Source organism: Rhincodon typus, chromosome 10 (genome assembly GCF_021869965.1).
Source record: "Rhincodon typus isolate 14 chromosome 10, sRhiTyp1.1, whole genome shotgun sequence".
Classification (NCBI taxonomy): Eukaryota; Metazoa; Chordata; class Chondrichthyes; order Orectolobiformes; family Rhincodontidae; genus Rhincodon; species Rhincodon typus.
This window is the reverse complement of record NC_063341.1, coordinates 23,407,962-23,428,691: the sequence shown is the minus strand read 5'-3', so window position 1 is coordinate 23,428,691 and position 20,730 is coordinate 23,407,962. Positions and strand designations below refer to the sequence as shown.

The window sequence follows — 20,730 nt, the reverse complement described above, 5'->3', positions numbered from 1 at the left end:
GTTGTGTCAAAGAGTAGGTCTCCATGAGTGTGCTGGAAGTTGCTGAATACTGAGGAATGGTGTTGGTCCTGCTGATGCTGTGATGGGGAGAATGGAGGCCCAACAGGGAAGAGTTTGTTTGTTAAAATTTGCCTTGTTCGTTCTCCATTTGGAGAGCAGGAAGCAAAAATAACATCAGCTGAAACCAGGCTGATGCATTTTTGACAAAGTCCATATTTTTTTTGGGATGGATTCTCACCATGAGGCCCAACATATTTTCTAACATATCTTGCCAAACCCGCCTCAATAAATTACCTCCACAGCTCTATGGAGTCTCTCACGTCCAGTTTCCACCCCATCTTACCACAAGCCATTACCAGAAACACCTACTGCCAGCAGCTCTTGTACTTGCACCATCTGCAAGGGGCCATTGTGTACCCAGACAAGACTGTTCTTGACCTTTGTCCCAGACATGGCAGTGATGCCCATGGCAAGGTCATGAAGCTCCTGGCTGGATTGGTACCAATGCAAGACTTACTCCTTTCCCAGAGCAGTCAAGGCAGGGAGGGCACTAGAACATGTCAGTCTGGTCCCACGTTGCCACATGGGTTAAAGCGATCCTGACCAGCTGGAGGAAAGCCCAGCATGTAGGGAGAACATCAGTATCATTCTCCACTCGACCAGGATGAGTGCCACCATCTTCTCTCTGACATCACATACTCTATCTTTGTTATTGTACCCATTTCCCACAAAGGCTCATACTGTATCACTGACCCTATTGCAGTCACCCACCCCACCACCCAATGCCACTAACTCTGCATGCCCCCTGTATTGTTTGGGACACCTCCCCACCTGCATAAATGCAATGGCTGTGCCACCCACTTTTTATTCCCCTTAACACCTGCTTCTGTCTCGTTCCAGGAGGAAAACCTTAATAGGGCACAAAGATCCAAGTTTGGTGGATGGCTGCCTCATATTCAGCTCCTCACCCTTATGAGGACAGGATCCTAACTGACTTCCCTGAGTAGGCCCTGGCCTGGATTGGAGGCTGCCCTTAACTTGTTGTTTTGGGAACCCTGAGGAATTCCCCATGACTTGCTAAGGCTTACTGCTGATGATGAAAAGCTTCCTGGTTTTGTTTCTGTACTAAACAGCAAAGCCAGACAGCAAAATTATGAGTCTGGTATATCTGGCTGAGGTGGCAAAGGCAATGCGAGGTAGGGATGCTGAGAAAGATCGAACGTTATGACAGCAAGAAGAGCCCTGAGATGCAGCCTGGTCTAGTCTGTGAGCTGGGTGTGTGCTCTGAAACAGTGTTCTTGCAAGAGAAGAGCATTGCAGTGATAGTTATTGGTGCAATCCGAGATGCAGCATTGAAGTGCAGAATCTTCCTGTGCAGAGAACCGAAATGTGCTCTGACAGTTGTTACAGGCTGGCATATTTCTGATGCCACTGTCGGTCGTCAAGGAATGTGTGCCTGGTTCCCATGTGATGTTGGTACCCAGGGTCCAGCATAGAGGTCTTTGGAGCAGCCTGTGAAAAGGATCTACCAGGTACCCACTCTGGTTTCCATTTGAGTTTTCCTGACATAAAGTGTGTGTGTGTGTGAGAGACATATATTTGATTTTTAAAAAAAAACGAAGCTGAATAATGCGGAGCTGCTAACAAGGGATTTAACAAGCAATAATCACCAACAATTTAGCAATATGCCAAAAAGGCCTTGCCATGCTGCTTGTGAAAAGTAAAGAAAGGCACAATTGTTCTTGATGACCAGATGGGCCCTGCTGCATTTGTCCCCCAATTCTGTCACCCATCTCCCCAGACGCATATAATGTTCTGCCCTGTGTACTTAAGGTCTGAGCAGGCATTGTGTGTAATCCTTTAATAAGGGGCTCAGAGTGGGTGGGATGTTCCAGTACTAGACCAACTTACAGCAGGAAACTTGCACCTGCTCTTAAAATGACAAGACAGGTCACACCCATTACATCTCCAGTCCCAATTGGGTTGCTACCATGCTGGCCTCATATATTTTCAGCTGGTAATCTAGAATCCGTACAGTGTAGAAATAGGCCATTTGGCCCATCGAGTCCACACCAACCCTCTGAAGAGTATCCCACCCAGACCCACTCCCCTACCCTATCCCTGTAACCCTGCATTTCCCATGGCTAACCCACCCAGCCTGCACATCACTGGAAGCTATGGGTAATTTAGCATGGCCAAACCACCTAACCTGCACATCTTTGAATTGTTTGAGGAAACCCTGTTATCTGGGTCTCTGGATTAACAGTCCAGTGATAATACCACTAGGCCATCACCTCCGTCTTGGCTTTATCAAGGCGGATGGGAACATCGTTTTCATGCAGTGAGAGTGGAATTATGTTCTTCCAGTGAAGCACCACTCCACTGTCTTCCTCTGTCTAGCACCAGTGGGGAATTGAGGAGGATGCAAAGAATCTGCAAAGGGATGTTGCTAGGTTAAATGATATGGCAAAACAATGTTCAGTGGATTTTTTGATAAATAGACATTTATGTTTGAGAACTGCACATGTCAACCAGAGCTGATTCACTTTATCTGCAAAAGAGTTATATTTTAATCAACCTGTTCTGACATGTTATGACACACCTCTAGAGTAGTGGGGACTTGAATCTGAGCCTCCTGGAACAGAGATAGGAACACTACCAATGCGCCACACAGACTTCTACAATCAGTTCATGATGTGACTAAGATTGTTTGGTAGTTTGGTCTTCGGCATTCACTTTTCAAATTTACTAATCTCATCTTGATGTCAGGAAAACAGGAAACTGGAATTTACTTTGTTCAAGGTGGTGAAAATGTATTTCCTACTATTGGCCTGCTTTTGGAGCCATTTCTTATTTATTCTGAAAGTGATGAAAATGTATTTCCTACTGATTATTGTTCATGGAGTTTTCACTTAACCTTCAAAAGGGACGAGTGATATTTCCTTCATAGTGCCGCTTTTGGGATTACCATTTCCACTTGTTCAAATGGAATAAAGGTACTTGCTTTTTTTTAGGGGCCTTTAGGTTTTATAATTACTGAAATTACTAACGTAAAAGTACATAAACTTACTATATAAAAGGGAAATAGGAGCTATATTACACTATAGAGAACTATTTGCAACAGTCTAACTACAAATATCAGATTTAACCTTTTTATGACAACAACCTTGCAGACACCCAGATCTCAGTGTAGGGTCACCCCTGTCTGCATGCTCCTCATTCAGTTGGCCTGGCTATAATCAAAGGACAAAGAACAGTACAGCTCAGGAATAGGCCCTTTGGTCCCCCGAGACTGTGGCATCGCATGATGCCTTTCTAAACTAAAAATCTTTTGCCTCTACGCAGTCAATATCCCTCTATTCCCTGCCTATTCACCTATCTGTCACGATGCCTCTTAAACATTGCTATTGTATCCGCCTCCACCACCTCCTCTGGCAGTGCACAGCTGCTATTTACCACCCTGTGTGAAACAAACTTGCCTCTCACGTCTCGTTTAAACTTAACACCTTTTACCTTAAATCTATGTCCCCTCGTAATTGGCATTTCTATCTTGGGGGAAAAAAAGACTATGACTACCCCTGCTATCCATGCCTGTCATAATTTTGTAAACTTCTATCCGGTTGTCCCTCCTCGTTTGATGTTTAAGTCAAAATGAACCAAGTTTGTCAGATCTCTCCTCGCAGCTAATACCGTCCAAACCAGGCAGCATCCTGGTAAACAGTTTCTGTACTCTCTTCAAAACCTCCACATCCTTCTGGTAGTGTGGTGACCAATATTCTAAATATGGCCAAACTAAAGTTCTATACAGCAGTCACATGACTTGCCAATTTTTATACTCTATGCCCGGACTGATGAAGGCCAGCATGCTATATTCCGTCTTGACTACCTTATCCACTTGTGTTGCCACTTTCAGGGAACTGTGGAACTGGTATGCCTAGATCCCTCTAGGTTGATGCTACTAAGGGCTCTGCCATTTACTGTAAGCTTCGCCAGCACCCCCACCCAGTCCTGCATTAGATCTCCCAAAATGCATCACCTCATATTTGACTGGATGAAACGCCATCTGCTATTTATCCTCCCAAATCTCCAGCTGATTTATGTCCTGCTGTATCCTCTGGCAATCGTCCTCACTATCCGTAGCTCCCCCAATCTTTGTATCATCCGCAAACTTACTAATCAGACCATCAACATTCTCTTTTAATTCATTTATATATATTACAAACAGGGGTCCCAGCACTGATCTATGCTGAGCACCAGTGGTCACAGATTTCCAGTTGGAAAAAATCCCTCCCACCACTACTCACTGTCTTCTATGACTAAGCTAGTTCTGTATCTATCTTATCAGCTCACTTCCTCAAAAAACTTAATCAAAATGTGAGACACTACCTTCCCCGCAAACAGCAATGCTACCTATCGCTAATAAGCCCATATATTTCCAAATGTGAGTAAGTTCTATCCCTAAGAATCTTCTTCAATAATTTCCTTACCACTGATTTAAGGCTCACAGGCCTGTAATTATCTGGATTATCCCTATTTCCCTTCTTAAACAAAGGAACAATGTTGGCTATTGTCCAGTCCTCTGGGACCTCTCCTGTGACTAAATAGGATACAAAGCTTTCATGCAAGGCCCCAGCAAATTCATCACCTGCGACCCTCAGCATTCTGGGGTGGATCCCATTAGGTCATGTGGACTTGTTTAATTTAACACTTTCTAAAATACCCAACACCTTTTTTATATTGACATGCGCCGGAATATCAACATACCCCTCCCGACAATCTGCATCCATCTATACTTCTCCTTGGAAAATACCAATGTAAACTTCCTCCAGCTCCACACAGAAATTCCCTCCTTTGTCCTTGAGTAACCTACACTTTGCCTAGCAACCGTCTTGCTCTTTATCTATCTATAAGATGCTTTGAGATTTTTCTTAATTCTGTTTGTGAAAGACGTTTCATGGCCTATTTCACCCCTTTAATCCTCGTTTGAGTTGCTTCCTGCTGTGTATTATTCGAGGGCAGTGTCTGTCTTCAGTTTCCTAAACCTTATGAATGCCTCCTTTTTCTTGTTGACCAAGTTCTCAATTTCTGTTGTCATCCAAGTATCCTGAATCTTGCCATCCTCATCTTCATTTTTACAGGAACCTGTTGGTACTGAATTCTAATGAAAAGATTCCCACATTTTAAGATGTGGATATGACCTCAAAAAGCTGCCCCCAGTCTTCATTTCCCAGTTATGTACCTAATGTTGTGGTAGTTAGCCTTCCCCCAATTTAGTGCTTTCACCCGAGGATTACTCTTATCCTTATTCATAAGTAACTTACAGAATTATAGTCACTGTTCCTGAACTGCAACCCCACTGAAACTTTGAACACCTGGCAAGACTTATTTCCTAATCAGGAACAAAAACAGAAGTTGCTGGAAAAGCTCAGCAGGTCTGGCAGCATCTGTGAAGAAAAAAATCAGAGTTAACGTTTCGGGTCCAGTGACCCTTCCTCAGAACTGATGGTGACTGGGAAAATATCGGTTTATATGCAGAAAATAGGGAGGGGGATGGGGTAGGGAGTAAACGATAGGATAGAGCCCAAAGAGAGAGAAGAGCAGTTGGATAGACAAAGGAGTTGATAACAATCTGGCAAAGAGGGTGAATAGCTGTTAATGGGGACTATTAGTGACTAACAATACGTGGTGTGTAATGGCAGGCTCTGTGGTGATAAGGCTTGGTGTGTGGGGTAGGGGGCTAGGAGAGTTTAGTCCCTAAAATTATTGAACTCAATATTGAGTCTGGAGGGTTGTGGGGTCCCCAAGCAGAAAACGAGGCATTAATCTTCTAGCTTGCATTGATTTCGGTGAAACACTGCAACAAGCCAAGGATCTGGCACATCTCGAAGATTATCAGATGCCATTTCTGGCACCTCCAGCAAGATGCCACCACCATATTCTCCTCCCCTCCCTTCTCCGCCTTCCTCAGGGACCATTCCCTCTGGGACACCCTAGTCCACACTTCCTTCAACCCCAACAACTCCCACAGCCCTATAGCACCTTCCCCTGTAACCGGCGAAGGTGTTGGAAATACCAAGACAGCTTAAAATAAATAATTCTATATCTTACCTTGAATGGCAAGAGATGGGGAGAGCACGCTGTTTACAGTTCACAGCCTCTGGCTGCCACCCACATGGCTTTGCAACAAATTGCAACTCAACTAATCAGAGCTGTCATTAGGTAGACTTTGTTTAATTCACTCAGCGGACTCTTATCAGGCTCAGAATGACATGGGATATGGTGAGATGTTTGGTAAGACCCATCTTGATGTCAAGATCACCTTACCACATCATGTATGTTTTTCTTCCCATCTAGCACCGTACCCTCCCAGCACCCTAACACCGCACTTACCTTATGTACTTGGGGATCGACAGTCACTGTCAAAGTGGCTGTTGTGGCCTTTAAATGTCAGAATACAGACTGCTGTACAAAGAGGTGTGGTTTACCTTTCTCTGGCAGTTTTGTACTATGAAAGAGTTCTCACATGGAAGTATGGCACTGCATTTCTGAGGGTGCACTGAGCAGAATACTCTCTCTGAAATGCGGAACTCCCTTCTTACAGAAAATAAAAGAGCTGGAGTGGCAATCTGCATGAGATGCCTCTCTTTGGAAGATCCAGCTCATGTTTTACTGTTCCCAAGATGATCAATTAAGTAACTGATCGATATTTAATGGAAAAAAATCAATCAAGTTGCTTAAAAAACACAGTTATTGGTTTACTATGAAAACAAAATTTATTCAGAAAAGGTTAAACAATTACGTGCACAATCAGTAATATAGATGTGTAAAGGTCTTATCAAGTAAATTATGAAGATCTTGTGGTCCAGAGGTGTTGTCCCTACTTCTGGACCAGAAGGCCCAGTTGAAGTGCCACTTGCCACGGGTGTGTGTCATAACATCTCTGAACAGATTTATTAAAAATAATTTAAGTATCTGTAGTCATGGCTGAGTGATTGAAACAATGGATTTGAAATTTGTTGGACTCTTTCCCATTTAGATTCAAATCCTGTCAACTACGTTTCTCATCCTTCCTGATTTTAGCCATGTCTTCAGAATTCCCTCTCTCTGGTACAGGAATTACAATATAAGTGCTCTTGTTTCAAAATGGTACATGAGCCAAACCTACTGATCTCAACGCGAGGGTAATTTATAAAGGTTCTTGTGGCACGGTAGAATACTTATGTCTGGGCTGGAAGGCCTGGTTAAATTCTCACCTGCTCGAGAGATATGTCATGAGACTTCTGAACAGGTTGATTTAAAAATATCTCAGAATAAATGTTCATTCCTTTAAATGTCCCCAAAATGCACAAACTCTTCAGTAAGAGAAAAAAAATACTAATTTCTCGTCAAGAGATTGGCTTTCTGAAGAAAACATACTTTGATCAATAGATTATTCATTTTGGATGTTCCAGAGTCTGTTGCGCTGATATTCTGGCATGTGTGGTCAAGTTGCTGATCATGCAGTCTTATCTCTGAAGTCTTGCAGATCACATTACTCAGGAAACACAATCTTGAGCTGTTCCTTCATTCCTTCAAAAGAACAAATAGATGTCATCCTGAACTTCAACAAGAGGGTTTTGAGGAATGAGAATGATTGGATGAGCAGCTTATTCATAGCACGTTTTTCTTGTTCTTAGCAGGCTCCCCTCCTACTTGGCTGGATCTTACCAGGCTTTGTTCCAGCAGAACCACTCCAAGGCAATTACTGTTCAAAATCACTTCAGCAGGGTCTAGAGCAAAACAAGGAGTTATCACCAGTCATTTGATTTCTAGGAAACAAGAAGCAATCTACTGTTGGGTTTGAATTACTCTATGCAGATTTTTTTTCTATTGTATTCCTGGGTCGCAGAGGACCACTAGATTTAAATATGAGTTAAGTATTTATGGTAGTCCAAAAGTTCTAATAATGAGGAGTAATATTCAATAATAATGTCGGACAATTGATGTTCAGTTTTGGAATACGCCCTGCAAATGTTCCACCTTGCCCTAGCTGGTATAACACTGTATATGTAGCACATGATTTATACATCTGTGATCTGTGCGGGTTTTACATCATTCCACTCTTTCTGGTTAAATGTTTTATAAACAGATACCTCCTCATTTAGTGTAGTCATGGAACTAAACCCATGCAATTTATGCTCCAGCCCTCAAATCACAGTTTTATAATACAGGAGAAGTTATGTAAGGAATCTTTTGATTCACTATCCAGCTGCCATTCACCAACTTTGCTTTTGGCTGGATTTCTCCCTTTCTCTTCTCTTGAAATGGTTTATTTATGCAAATGTACTTATCATTCTGCAGTACCACCTCACTTTTCCATTCTCTGTGTAACATGCTACATTATAGGAATTAATGGACCATTCTTAATAATCATAAGCAACAAGACCTCAAGCTAATCCTGAATTTTTTATGAGTTATCAAATTACTTTCACTGTGAAACAGTCTGGCTTCCATTACCATGACCCCTCTTTTGCCAAGACAACCTATTTCCATTTCACTTGCAGCACCCATGTCCACTGTGCCTCAGGTCATCTGCTGAAAGGCCATTTACGACAGAGACGAAGAGAAATTTCTTCAGAGAGTAGTGAACGTGTATAATCCTCTGCCATTGACAGCAGTTAAGGCCAAAACATTGAATGTTTTCAAGAAAGAGATGTAATTATTAGAGTTAAAGGGATCAAGGAGTTTGGTGAGAAGGCAGGAACAGGTACTGTGTTGGATAATTAGCCATGATCATATTGAATGATGGAACAGGCTTGAAGAGCAGAATGGCCTATCCCTGCTGCTATTTTCTATGAAAGCTTCATTCATGCCTTTGTTACAGGTTTCAACTGTTTCCAGGATTTCTTGGCTGGCCTCCCACTTACACCCTCCAAGTGTTTTACATCAACTCATCCATTTTCTCTGTGCTGGCTGGCTGCAATCATGTCTGGTAGGTAACACATTGATTTTAAAATTCACATCTTTATTTTCAATTCTGTTCCATGGCCTTGTTTCTCCCTATCTCTGTGCCCTACGTCTTGCTAAATCTACTTCCAGCAATTCAAAGCAAACGAGAAATTGCTTCCTGTTTTCTCAGCTTTGATATCAGCAGCATCAGCTTTATTCCCGTCCCGTGAGTTAACTGGATTCTGAGAATGGGACTTTCCAAGTTGTAATTCAGGAGGCAGCAATGCATTGTGGAAATACATTTGTTTTTAATGTTGGAAAAAAATCTCTTCCCATACAACACTACCAAGGTCTGACACATTTAGATAATTTGCAGGACTTGTTTACATACAGGAATTAAATAGAAAATTGCATTAATTAAATTAAACTGATTTTCAAGGCCCTAAGAAGTGCCAGTCTGATCAGATGTCATTCCATAAAATATTGGAACTTATGATTTTGTGAAATAACTTTGTATTTAATTTTAGCCAGTAGCTAAAGTATTAACACTAATGACTCAACTATGCCACCACTAAAACGTTGATTTCTACTATTATCAGATCTGTGTCACTTTAATTGCAAGCCAATCTGCCAAACACTGACTCAACACCATGGGGGTGAAATTTGCTGACCCTAGCTTTTGAGTGCAAGGACCACAATTTGTAATATCTGTTTACTTACCTTTGATATTGGTGTGGCACATGTTCCAGATAGCCTTTGTCTTGAAAGGTTCTATCTCTCAAAAGAGGAAATGTCAGCAATGTGTTGAAGGCTGCTTGAGAATTGTTTATTGCCTTTCAGAGACAAGGTAAGATGGACCAGAGGAAGGAAAAGTGTTCCTTGCTTCAGTGTCGCTTGGTGTATGCCACACAGCCAAGGCTACATGCAATAGAAATGGCTAAATGATCTTACATCCATTGGATTAGGTCCAAGCTCTGTAGTCCTGCAACATCCAACTGTCAATGGTGGTGGACAATTCATTAACAGCAGAAGGAGACTCCACAAAATTCCCCACACTCAACCATGGGAAAATCCAGCATATCTGTGCAGAAGACAAGACTGAAGCAATTGCATTCATCTTCAACCATAAGTGCTGAGTGGATGATCCATCTTGGCATCATCCAGAGTTCCCCTACATCACTGGTGCCAGCTTTGCTCCCTCTCATATCCACCCCAATTCCACGCACAGTAGCGGCTTCTGGAACCAGAAGTCAATGTGTCCGCACTGGATCAATGTAGATGGACTTGCCAAGTAGCTGTGCAGCCTTGCAGCTCAGTTTCTGAAGGTACATTGGGTGCCCATCTTCAGTCAATTTGATTCACTCCATGTGATCTTGAGAAATGGCAGAAAACAGTGGATACTGTGAAAGCTATGGGCCCTGACAACATTCCAACCTGAATAGTACTTAAGACTCCTACTCCACAATTAGCTGTGCCTCCAGGTAAGCTGTTCCAGCATAGCCACAGCATTGGCATCTATGTGGCAATCTGGGAAATTTGCTCAGATATGTCCTGTCATGAAAGAACCAATAAATTGATGCTCAGGGATGGTACTGGTTCTGAAGCTGAATGATTCCACAAGCATGTGTTATAGAGTCATCACATGACTCAGTAAGGCTGTGGAAAGAGAAAGCCATCCAATGGTATCAGTCAATGAAAATTTAGCAAAACTGGGGAAGAACTTAATATTTTCTAAATTAGACCTGAAGAACAGAATCTGGCAAATAACATGAGGAAAGGACTCATTGCTACTCACGATGTTCATAACATAATTTGGAAGATTCTGTTTTAACATGTTACCTTTTGGAATAACAGCACTAGAGATTGTTCAAAGAATAATATCAATTTATTTAGAGGACTTTAGAGCTCTCTACCACACGTTGATACATGTGTCCGCTCAATCTGAGCACAACATAAGATTGAATGCAGTGCTGAGAAGATGACAAAAGGAAGGATTGATGCTGAACAAGAAGTACATGGTTTCACAGCCAACAATCAGGTTTCGTGGCACATGGCAAGTGTTCCAGGAATAAAGGTTGATCCACTGAAGACCAGAGGTGGTAGAAATTCCGTAGTATGATCCATTGAAATGTGAAGGTAATGCAAAATGGAAGGCGAAGGCAAAGGGAACGCTATTGTAATTCTGGAATGGAAGAGATGGAGTAATAGCAAAAATATGGGAAATGGAACAGACACATTCATGAGCCATTTCAATCATTGAAGAGAATAATCCTTAACGGGGAAAAGCAGACACACCAGAAGTATTGGTATGGAAAGTAGCAACATCAAAATAGTTGCAACTAGGCTCAGAAACTGGAAAAATTGAAGACAGTTCTTACAAGTGTTAGAACCCTTGCTGATTTTTCCTTATTTTATTCTTTTAAGAATTTTGGTTTTGAGCTGTGAACTGGGAATTGTGGGCTGAAGATGATGTGTTCTTTGGGACAGCTTGTGGTAAAAGAAATAGAACTGACCAAAACAAGCCTTGTTTATTTGTGAGATTAGGCCTGGAGGCTAATTACGGGCTGAGTCTTGATCAAAAGGGTTCCCACAGACACAGTAGCCCCAGGAATTTAAACAGATAGCAGAAATTGGCTATTAAAGAGGTATGTGGGAATTGGTTCTGGCAAGTCTGGAAGATACCTTATGTTGAAGCAGATGGCTGTTGTTGGATGGTAATTGAGGCCTCTGGAAATGATGCTCAGTCTATCAGGGTTGAATCAGAATTGAAGTTGTTATTTTTAACTGGTTTTCTGGGGAGATGAGCTTGGCTGCTGACAATACATCATGAAGTTTTAAAAACTGTCTGCTAATCTTCCACACTGGCTTCTGGAAGCCCAAAGAGTAGAAAGCTGAATTAGAACTATTAGCACCTATACTGAGTGAACTGAGAAGGTAACTGTAATTGGTGGTTCCAGAAAAGTGACTAAGGAATCCACATCAATGCTTGTGAAACAATGCATTGCGAAAACCATTTAAGTTATTTGGCCAGCTTTGTTGTCTTCTTTTATTTATCCCTTATCTGTGTTTCTTTTTCTGTCTGTATTTTGTGCGAATAGGGGCTGAAAACAAATGTTTTAGGTTTGAAGAGTAGACGAGGATGGGCAGCCCGAGGGGGGGCAGTGAGGACGGGCAGCCCGGGGGAGGGGGGTGGTGGTGGCGAGGACGGGCCGCCCGAGGTGGGGGTGGCGAGGATGGGTAGCCCAAGGGGTGGCAGTTCGAGGTCTCCCAGCATCTGTGGCGATGCCAAACACGGGGAGGGATCGAGCCAGGGCAAGGAGAGCATGTCCATTGCAGTAGAGGAGTCCAGTGCAGAGGAGATCGAGCCCTTGTGGGGATTACAAGGCCAGCATGGCTAATCACTTCAGAAGGACTGTAAGGTTGACTTTGTAACTTTATTTCTTTATTTCTTTATTTTTCTACTTTACAAGCACTGTAATGTCAAACTTGTAATTCTATTAAAATTTTTCTGCTTTGTACCTAGATACCTTTGTACCTAAGATGGTGCCAGGAATTTGTACACTTTTCACTATACTCCTGTATCCCTGTACTTGAGTAATGCGTGACAATAAACTTAACTCTAAATTCTAATTCCAGAACTGGTACAAAGGATATTCTACCCATTGCACAAAAAGACAGGATTAGCTCGAACCTACATGGGTTCCCATTAATCCTTTTCATGAGGAAATGAGTGCAGTCAGAAAAGCTGTTTCTCAGTGTGTGGAAAGGTTGAGCCTGGCAGAGGCTGGGATCTGTCTGGGCCTCCATTCAAGGAAGTGGAGGAGAGTCCTCAGCCTGCCTGCTGCTGGCTGAAGGTGTTGAGGGGTCAAACATCAATAATGAAAAGGAGATTGGTAAGGCCAGGAAGCTCTTAAAGAGTTGAATGGGATCACAGATACAGGTGAGAAACCGGAGAAAAAGGTAGCACCAAGATAGAGTGAAATAATTTCCTTGCTGACAATAATAACTGTTATCATAATAACTCTATTAGTAGTTAATATTACAGAATATTCTGAGGCAAAACATATTTCACCCAGTAAAGACTAGTTGAACTGACATCCATACAAAGTTCAAAAATCTACATAGGACCCTATGCAAAAATATTGCCTAAGGACAAAAAAAACTTTAAACTTTCAATGTTATTCTATAGAATCCCTACAGTGTCAAAACAGGCCCAAAAAAGTCCACAGCAACCCTCAGAGCCTCTCACCCAGACCCATTCCCCAAACCCACCTAATCTACACATCCCTGAACACTACGGGCAATTTAGCATGGTCAATCCACCCAGCTTGCACATATTTAGACTGTGGGAAGAAACCCAAGCAGACACTGGGAGATTATGCAAACTCTACACAGACTGTCACCCTAGGGGGAATTGAACATGGGCCCCTGGTGCTGTGAGGCAGCAGTGCGAGCCACTGTGCCACTCTGGTGTGTTGAGCTTTCCTGAGAAGAAAGCCAATATCTCACTAAGTTATTAACAGGCACAATTTCAGAATAATGGACTGCCCCTTATTCTAACCCAGGAAAGGAGGTAACAAAACCATCTGGAAATAACCTATTACAGATGTCAAGAGATTCCTGAAAGCAGTGACATTAGTAATATATTTATAACTTATTTATGAGAAGACTGAAGAATTGAATTTTGCCAAAAAAAAGTCATTGATTCTCCCACTATAATCCAGTAAACTTCTGAAGTGCAAAAATCTCTGGTTCCATGAATAAGCAGTTGGTTTTTTGAGACTAAGTGAAGATGAGCCGAAAAATGGGAGGTACTTCTGCTCAGGGCTGTGGTGGGTTCACCAATGATATTATATTCTTTTAAGCACATTGCGTATTCCTATGAGGGTAAGATGTCAAATTGTAGTGGGGGATGAGCAGAAATTTCTGGACCTTGCCTGATGGCCTGTTTAAAAGGCACCTGGACAAGACTTCAGTCTCTATAACCCAGGGCTATCAGTCCCATCACCATTGGATATGTCTGAGATATATGAGAAGAATGCCCCATGCATACAACATCACCTCCTTTGAGGTGTTCCTTTGAAGCATGTGCTACAGAAAAGATGGCAACTGGAGGCCATCTTTAGTTATGAAGGCAGTCTGGACCGAAACAAAAATAGAAATTGCTGTAAAAACTCAGCAGGTCCGGCAACATCTGTGGAGAGAAAGCAGAGTTAACGTTTCGGGACCTCAGACCCTTCCTCAGAACTGATAGTAGCTAGGATTGGTGTATATGTGCTGAAGACAGGGTTGGGATTCTGGGGGAGGGATGTGGTGATGGTTGTGGAAGGAGTAACCAGATAGGCAGAGGTAGAGCCTATGGATACAGACTGACAGTTAGGAAGACAAAGGAGTGGGTGATAGTCCACCAAGGAGAAAAACAGCTGATAATGGAGGCCATAAATAGTTGAGCATGGATTGGCTGTGCGGAAAGCAGCCCATATCATGACAGGGCCTTGGGTGGGCAAAGGGCATGAAAGAACGTGATCAGGCTCTAAAATTATTGAACTTAATATTGACACAGAATCCCTATAGTTCAAAGAGAGAGGCCATTTGGTCCATTGAGTCTGCGCTGACCCTCTGAAGAACATCCCACCCTATCTCCATAACCCCACATTTACCATGGAAAATCCACCCAGCCTCCACATCCGTGGACTCTACTGGAAATTTAGCATGGCCAATTCACCTAACCTGCACATCTTTGGACTGTGGAAGGAAACCGGAGCACCTGGTGGAAACCTCACAGACACGGGAGATCATGCAAACTTCACACAGATGGGTCCCTGGTATTGTGAGTCAGCAGTGCTCACCACTGAGACACCATGCCACCCATGTTCTGAGTTCTGAAAGACTGTAGGATCCCCAAGTGGAAAATAAGATGCAGTTCTTCCAGCCTGTGCTGAGACTCACTTGGAGTACTGCAGCAGGCCTGAGGCAGAAATGTTGGCCAGGGAACATGGTGGTGTGTTGAAATGGCAGGAAACTTGTAGCTCTGGGTCATTTTTACAGACAGAACATAGGCGTTCCTCAAAGCAGTCACCCAGTCTGTGTTTTGTCTCCCTGTGTAGAGGAGACCACATTACCACACTAAACTAGTTTAGCAGGGGCAGGGGTCACAGTACATTAGTTCAGTAGCAACACAGCATAACTTAGAAAAGGAAACAAGACCGTGTGAATTCAGCCATGTGGTTTCTCAAGGGAGTAAAGCAAGGATGGATGGCGTCTACTTTAATGAGAGGAATATTAGAGGTAAGACGTGTGAGCTAAGGGCGTGTATTTACACAAGGAACTGCGTTTTTTTTTGCCATCACAGAGATGTGATTGAGGGAGAGAAAGACAAGCAACCTAACATTCAGGGTTATTGGATCTTCAGACAGGGCAGAAGTGGTGTTGCATTATTGGTTAGGGAGTCAGTTATTACAGTAAGTAAGGATGATATATTGGAAGGGTTGTCAAATGAGACTGAGTGGGTAGAACTTAGAAATAAAAAGGGTGTAGTGATACTGTTAGGAATATATTATAGACCGCCCAGGCAGTCAATGGGCAATTGACGAACAGATATGTAGTCAATTCACTAAGACATGTAAAAAGAATAGTAGGGTAATTATATTAGGGGATTTCAACTACCCCAATATTAATTGGGATAATTATAGTATAAAGGGTTTAGAGGAGAGCAGATTTCGTGAAATGTACTCAGGAGAGCTTTCTATACCAATGTGTAGATGGTCCTACAAGGGACGGTGCCAGTTCTGGACCTAATTCTGGGGAATGAAGCTGGACAAGTGTTCAAAGTGACATTGGACATCATTTTAGTGATAGCAACCACAACACCATATGTTTCAAGTTTGTAATGGAAAAGGAAAAAGATGGTCTGCACGCAAATAGACTGGGAACTGCTACTTGAGGGTAAATCTGGAGCAGAACAGTGGGAGGCATTCAAAAAGGTGCCAGGAAATACAGACTCAATGTCATCATTGGGGTGAAATGTAGGAGCCCGGAGAACCATAGATATTTAGGAATATTCAGGACTAGATAAAAAGGAAAAGAGAAACGTATAATAAGTACAAAGGGAGCAAAACTGTGGAAGCTCAAGAGGAGTAAAGAAAGTGCAGGGGGATCTCAAGAAAGCAATTAGGAGAGCAAAGATGGGGCATGAGAAAATGCTGATGGCCAAGAATAGGGATAATCCGAAGATATTCTACACATATTCCAAGGGGAAGAGAATAATCTGAGAAAGAGTAGGGCCTATTGGAGTACAAGGGGGTAATCTGTGTGTGAAACTGGAGGACATGGTAGAGTGTTAAGTGAGTACTTCACATCTGTCTTTACTCAAGAGAAGGAGGATGCAAGGACAGATTTGGAGGAGATGGACTGTGAAGTTCTTGAGCTGATTGATATGACAAACAAGGAGGTATTGGAAGTTTTGACAGACTTAAAAGTGGACAAACACCAAGGTCTGGATAAGTTGTATCCCAGGTCATTGGGATTCCTGGGATACAAGGGAGGAAATTACAGGCGCCCTGACACAAATTTTTAAATCATCGGTGACCAAAGGGGAGGTGCTAAAGGACTGGAAGCTACACACTGAGCTCCAGTCACACAACCTGCCTTCTCCCACCACCCTCTGTCTCCTGTCACGGAGCCCATTTTGGATCTACCTTGCCAAGTTACACTGGATCCCGTGAGTTTTTACCTTTTCTTTTCATCAGTTTTCCATGTAGGACCTTGTCAAAGGCCTTCCTGAAATCAATATAAATTGCCCTAACCTCATCAAACAATTGGTCACCACCTCAAAAAATTCCATCAGATTCGTTAGGTATAACCTTCCTCTGGCAAAACCATGCTAACTATCCCTGATCAAACCTCACCTCTCGAAATGGAAATTAGTTTTCTCCTTCACTATTTTCTCCAATAGTTTCCCTACTATTGAGGTTAGGCTCAATGGTTCACAGTCCTGTGACAATATGTGCCTTTAAGAGGCATTTGTCTGCAGTGTTTCTCATGCCAAGGTATCTGCTCCATTGGAAGTAGAGTAAGTAGCTTTGGGGTTTTTTTTTTAAAGTAGGCAAAAGAGGCATGAATGGGTAGAGTCAAGCTCACACAGACCCAAGGTTATAGTGAGATAACAAGGTGTAGAGCTGGATGAACGCAGCAGGCCAAGCAGCATCAGAGGAGCAGGAAGGCTGACATTTCGGGCCTAGACCCTTCTTTTAGTTTTGCTTTCAATTGTTGAGGTTGAGGATTTTGGATTTGAAGCTGCTAGATACAGCCTTCTCTCTGCTGCTGCTGCAAAAAAAGTTTGAGTTCTCTCTCTGCTGCTAGATTCATTCTGTCGTTGTTCCTTCTCCTGGACTGAGGGAGATAGCAAGTGAGGGAAATTTGTTTTGCTGAATTTGCCTTTGCCATGGTGTGTTTATGGGATGCTGTAATGTTGGAAAAGTTGATGAATCGTAGTCAAAATATATATTATTTTGTTGAGTATTTTGACAGAGTTAAAATTATGCTATTCTTCTTTTTCCACTTGTGTTTTAACTGTGGTGTAAGAACAAAATATGTTTTTCTTAAAGCCTAGTAGTTTGACCAATCAAATTACATCTGGAATGCAGCACCTTATACTAGCCTTTAGATAGGATCAAAGTTAGGTTCTAGGGCATTTCCTTACAAGATTTTGATGGAATTTAGTCTGGTTTATAACAGTTCCTTGGTCCATCTAATGTGCTAATGAGGTTCCACTTTACCTGAAGGGTGGTAAAGATTCAAGGAGGTCCCTTAGTGTTTGTGATATTCATAAATGATATTGATGAGAATATGGGTGGTATGATTAGTAAGTTTGCGGATAACACAAAGATTGGTCGAGTGGTTGACAGTGAAGAGGAAGGTGTTAGGTTATAAGAATATATAAGCGGATTGGTCAGATGGACCGATCAGTGGCAGATGGAATTTAACCCTGATAAATATGAGGTGATGCACTTTGGAAGAAGGGACAAGACAAGGGAGTACTCAATGAATGGCAGGACACTAGGAAACTCAGAGGAACAGAGAGATCGTGGTGTGCTTTTCCACAGATCCCTGAAGTGGCAGGAGGTTAATAGGGTAGTTAAGGAGGCATGTCCTTTCACACCTTTCTCCTCACTGTCAGCCACTCGACCAATCTTTGTGTCATCCGCACGAGAGGGGAGGGGGAGGCGAACAGAGGGAGAGACAGAGATGGTTGATGGTACTTTTAACCTGAGGGTCACCACACCTCAGCTGAGAGAATGGTCATTCATGGTAACCTGAACCGGTGCAGCAATTGAACCCACACTGTTTGTATCACTCTGCATTACCATCCAGCCATTCAAGCTAGCAAACACCCTTTAACACTAATGACAATTATTAGATGCCCTTATTGTCAAAGATTAACATGTAACGGGACATGATTGGGAAGTAACTGTTTGCCGTTTTACAATTGTATTCACCTTGCCTGTGCATTGAGTGCATTCCTTCTGTGCAAATAACTTAATCTACTGCATGAGCACCTAAAGTTTCGTCAGCCTTCGCTAGGTGTGCTTTCCCTGAGCTGTAACACATGCACAGGTCTGTGGCCTCTCCCTTTCTCACTGTGCAGAGTCTATGGGTCATTATTTTGGAAAACCGTGTTATGAAACATTGTTGTAGTTTATTTCTTTTTAAATTTTCCACCCTCACCCTTTGGAATACATATTCATCCCCATTAAGCATAATGTACTCCTTTTGTTTCCCATTCAGTCTGTCCTTCTTTAATCTTCCCCTGCGGCTATCAGTCCTTTCACTATCTCCTTGGACATTGTGTTTTTCTCTCTGACGCCACTCCCATCGGGATTCCCATACACAACCTTACATATTGCTTTATTCAGTTCCATTGCTCTTACTCCTTCTACACTATACCTGATGACCCCGTTGTGATCCCCAAAATTAATATTCAAATCCCACCCTTTCTTGACCCTATGACTATTTCTGTCTCCTCTGCATCCCAGTTTGCTCCCTCCTTCCTATGACCCCCCTCTGACACACCCTTTATGTTCATTCCTTCACTTTGCTTTTCAACCAGCCCTGTATTCTGCCTGAAACGTCAGCCTTCCTGCTCCTCTGATGGTGCTTGGCCTGCTGTGTTCATCCAGCTCTACACTTTGTTATCTCCGATTCTCCAGCATCTGCAGTTCCTACTATCTCTGTATTCTGTCCACCCTTTCTGTTAGTCCTGTTTTAAGTTGAGGCCCTCTTGCCTTTCCTGGTTAGGTTTGCTGGAATTAGCCAGTGTAGCTGCACTTTGTCATCTGCCCTAACGCTATTAGCATTTAACAACATGAAGACAGATTGCAAATGATTGAGATTTTTCATGAGCTGATGGACAAGGAGCATCTTCACCCCTTATACTGTAAGTGTTTGTGCAAAGGTGAATGTTAAGCCATCACAGTCCTACCAGACCATGGGACTGCTCCCTCACTAGACAGAGATGATTTTTGGTGGTTTAAACTGAGGGGCATCACACCAAAGGTGAGGAGAGAGGTTGGGAAGAAGAGTCCTTTGTGTGAATGTCAGCCAGTGTGGGAATTGAACCCATACTGTAGGTATCACTCACAGCTATCCAGCTAACTGAACTAACCAACTCTTGGCATCAAAGCAGCTTGCTTTTGAATGAGCCAAAAACCCAAAGAAGTTTGATCTTAATGGAGCTGGGAGGAAGCAGTCTACCCCTGGTACACAATGTGTATTTATAGTTAGGTTCGTTTTTCATATTTTTCCCATTTTTGGCTAACATAATTGTGCCCATTAACATAACTCCAGTGAACTGGGGAGTTAATAAATATTCATGACTTGCAAAACAGGTTCCTGAAGGCAACTGAGAATTTAAGAGCAGAAGTTAAATCCACTGTTGGAAAATTGAATTGTTACCTCATGCCTAAACTTTTAAGGGTTCCATACAAATCCAAAAAATTCCATGCCATACTTTTACCAATTTTAGAACACACTTTTCATAAACAAACCTGTTGAAGTTAGAATCCATCAAAAGCATGTAATGATGCAAAATGCTTCATCCTTTTGCAGATAAGACCATAAGGTCGTGCAGCAGAATAAGTCCATTCGGCCCATTTTATCCACGCTGCCATTCGATCATGGCCGACATGTTTCTTAACCCCATTCTCCTGCCTTCTCCCTGTAGTCTTTAATCCTCTTACCTATCAAAAACCTAATTATCTCCATATTAACGACACTCAATAATTTGGCCTGCCCGGCCTTCTGCAAGGTTTTTAGACTACATTTTTGAACTAATTCAGTTGGATTGCATGAGATAGCCCTGGTCATTGATCTTAACGCAGAGCTGTTTCCCATTTGTTTCCCTTTCTTCAATTGTCACTTTGTGAAAATACAGTCAGCTATTTTTACACTTGATACTTTCCAAGCTTTGAAGTTTTGTGTGTACGTGTACTATTGGACCACACCTGTCTAGTACTGATCCATATCTGCTTCTCTACAGACTCGATATCTGAAAGGGCTTCCTTTCATCAGTGAGCAAACCTGATAAGCTGAAACCAAGAGGTATTTACAGCGTGTAAATTCTGCTAACGATTTTGTCGCAATTTCTCACCTAAATCTGTTTATCACACCAAAGGATCAATTAAACTCATGTCAGGAGCCCAGCAGGTAGAGTTACTCCAGATCTCAGCAATGGGTCTTTCTAAATTCCAGTCCCCGCTCTCACCGGCCCCAGTCCCCGTTCTCACCGGCCCCATTCCCCATTCT

The 20,730-nt window shown here is 42.5% G+C and overlaps 1 protein-coding gene across 3 annotated transcripts in view; it reads left to right on the top strand.

Moving 5' to 3' along the window:
• Positions 1-20,730, top strand: part of si:dkey-51e6.1 (uncharacterized protein LOC558617 homolog) — a 65,604-nt gene that overhangs the window by 12,087 nt on the left and 32,787 nt on the right. The window contains exons 3-4 of one of the 3 annotated variants that reach the window (XM_048601690.1): positions 8,864-8,971; positions 20,465-20,526. In XM_048601690.1, coding sequence (XP_048457647.1) covers positions 8,864-8,971; positions 20,465-20,509 — 153 coding nt within the window. In that variant the 3' untranslated portion in view covers positions 20,510-20,526. Of the gene's footprint in view, positions 1-8,863; positions 8,972-9,768; positions 9,776-20,464; positions 20,527-20,730 lie in introns of all 3 variants that reach the window. The other 2 variants (XM_048601692.1, XM_048601691.1) reach the window with 2 other exon arrangements.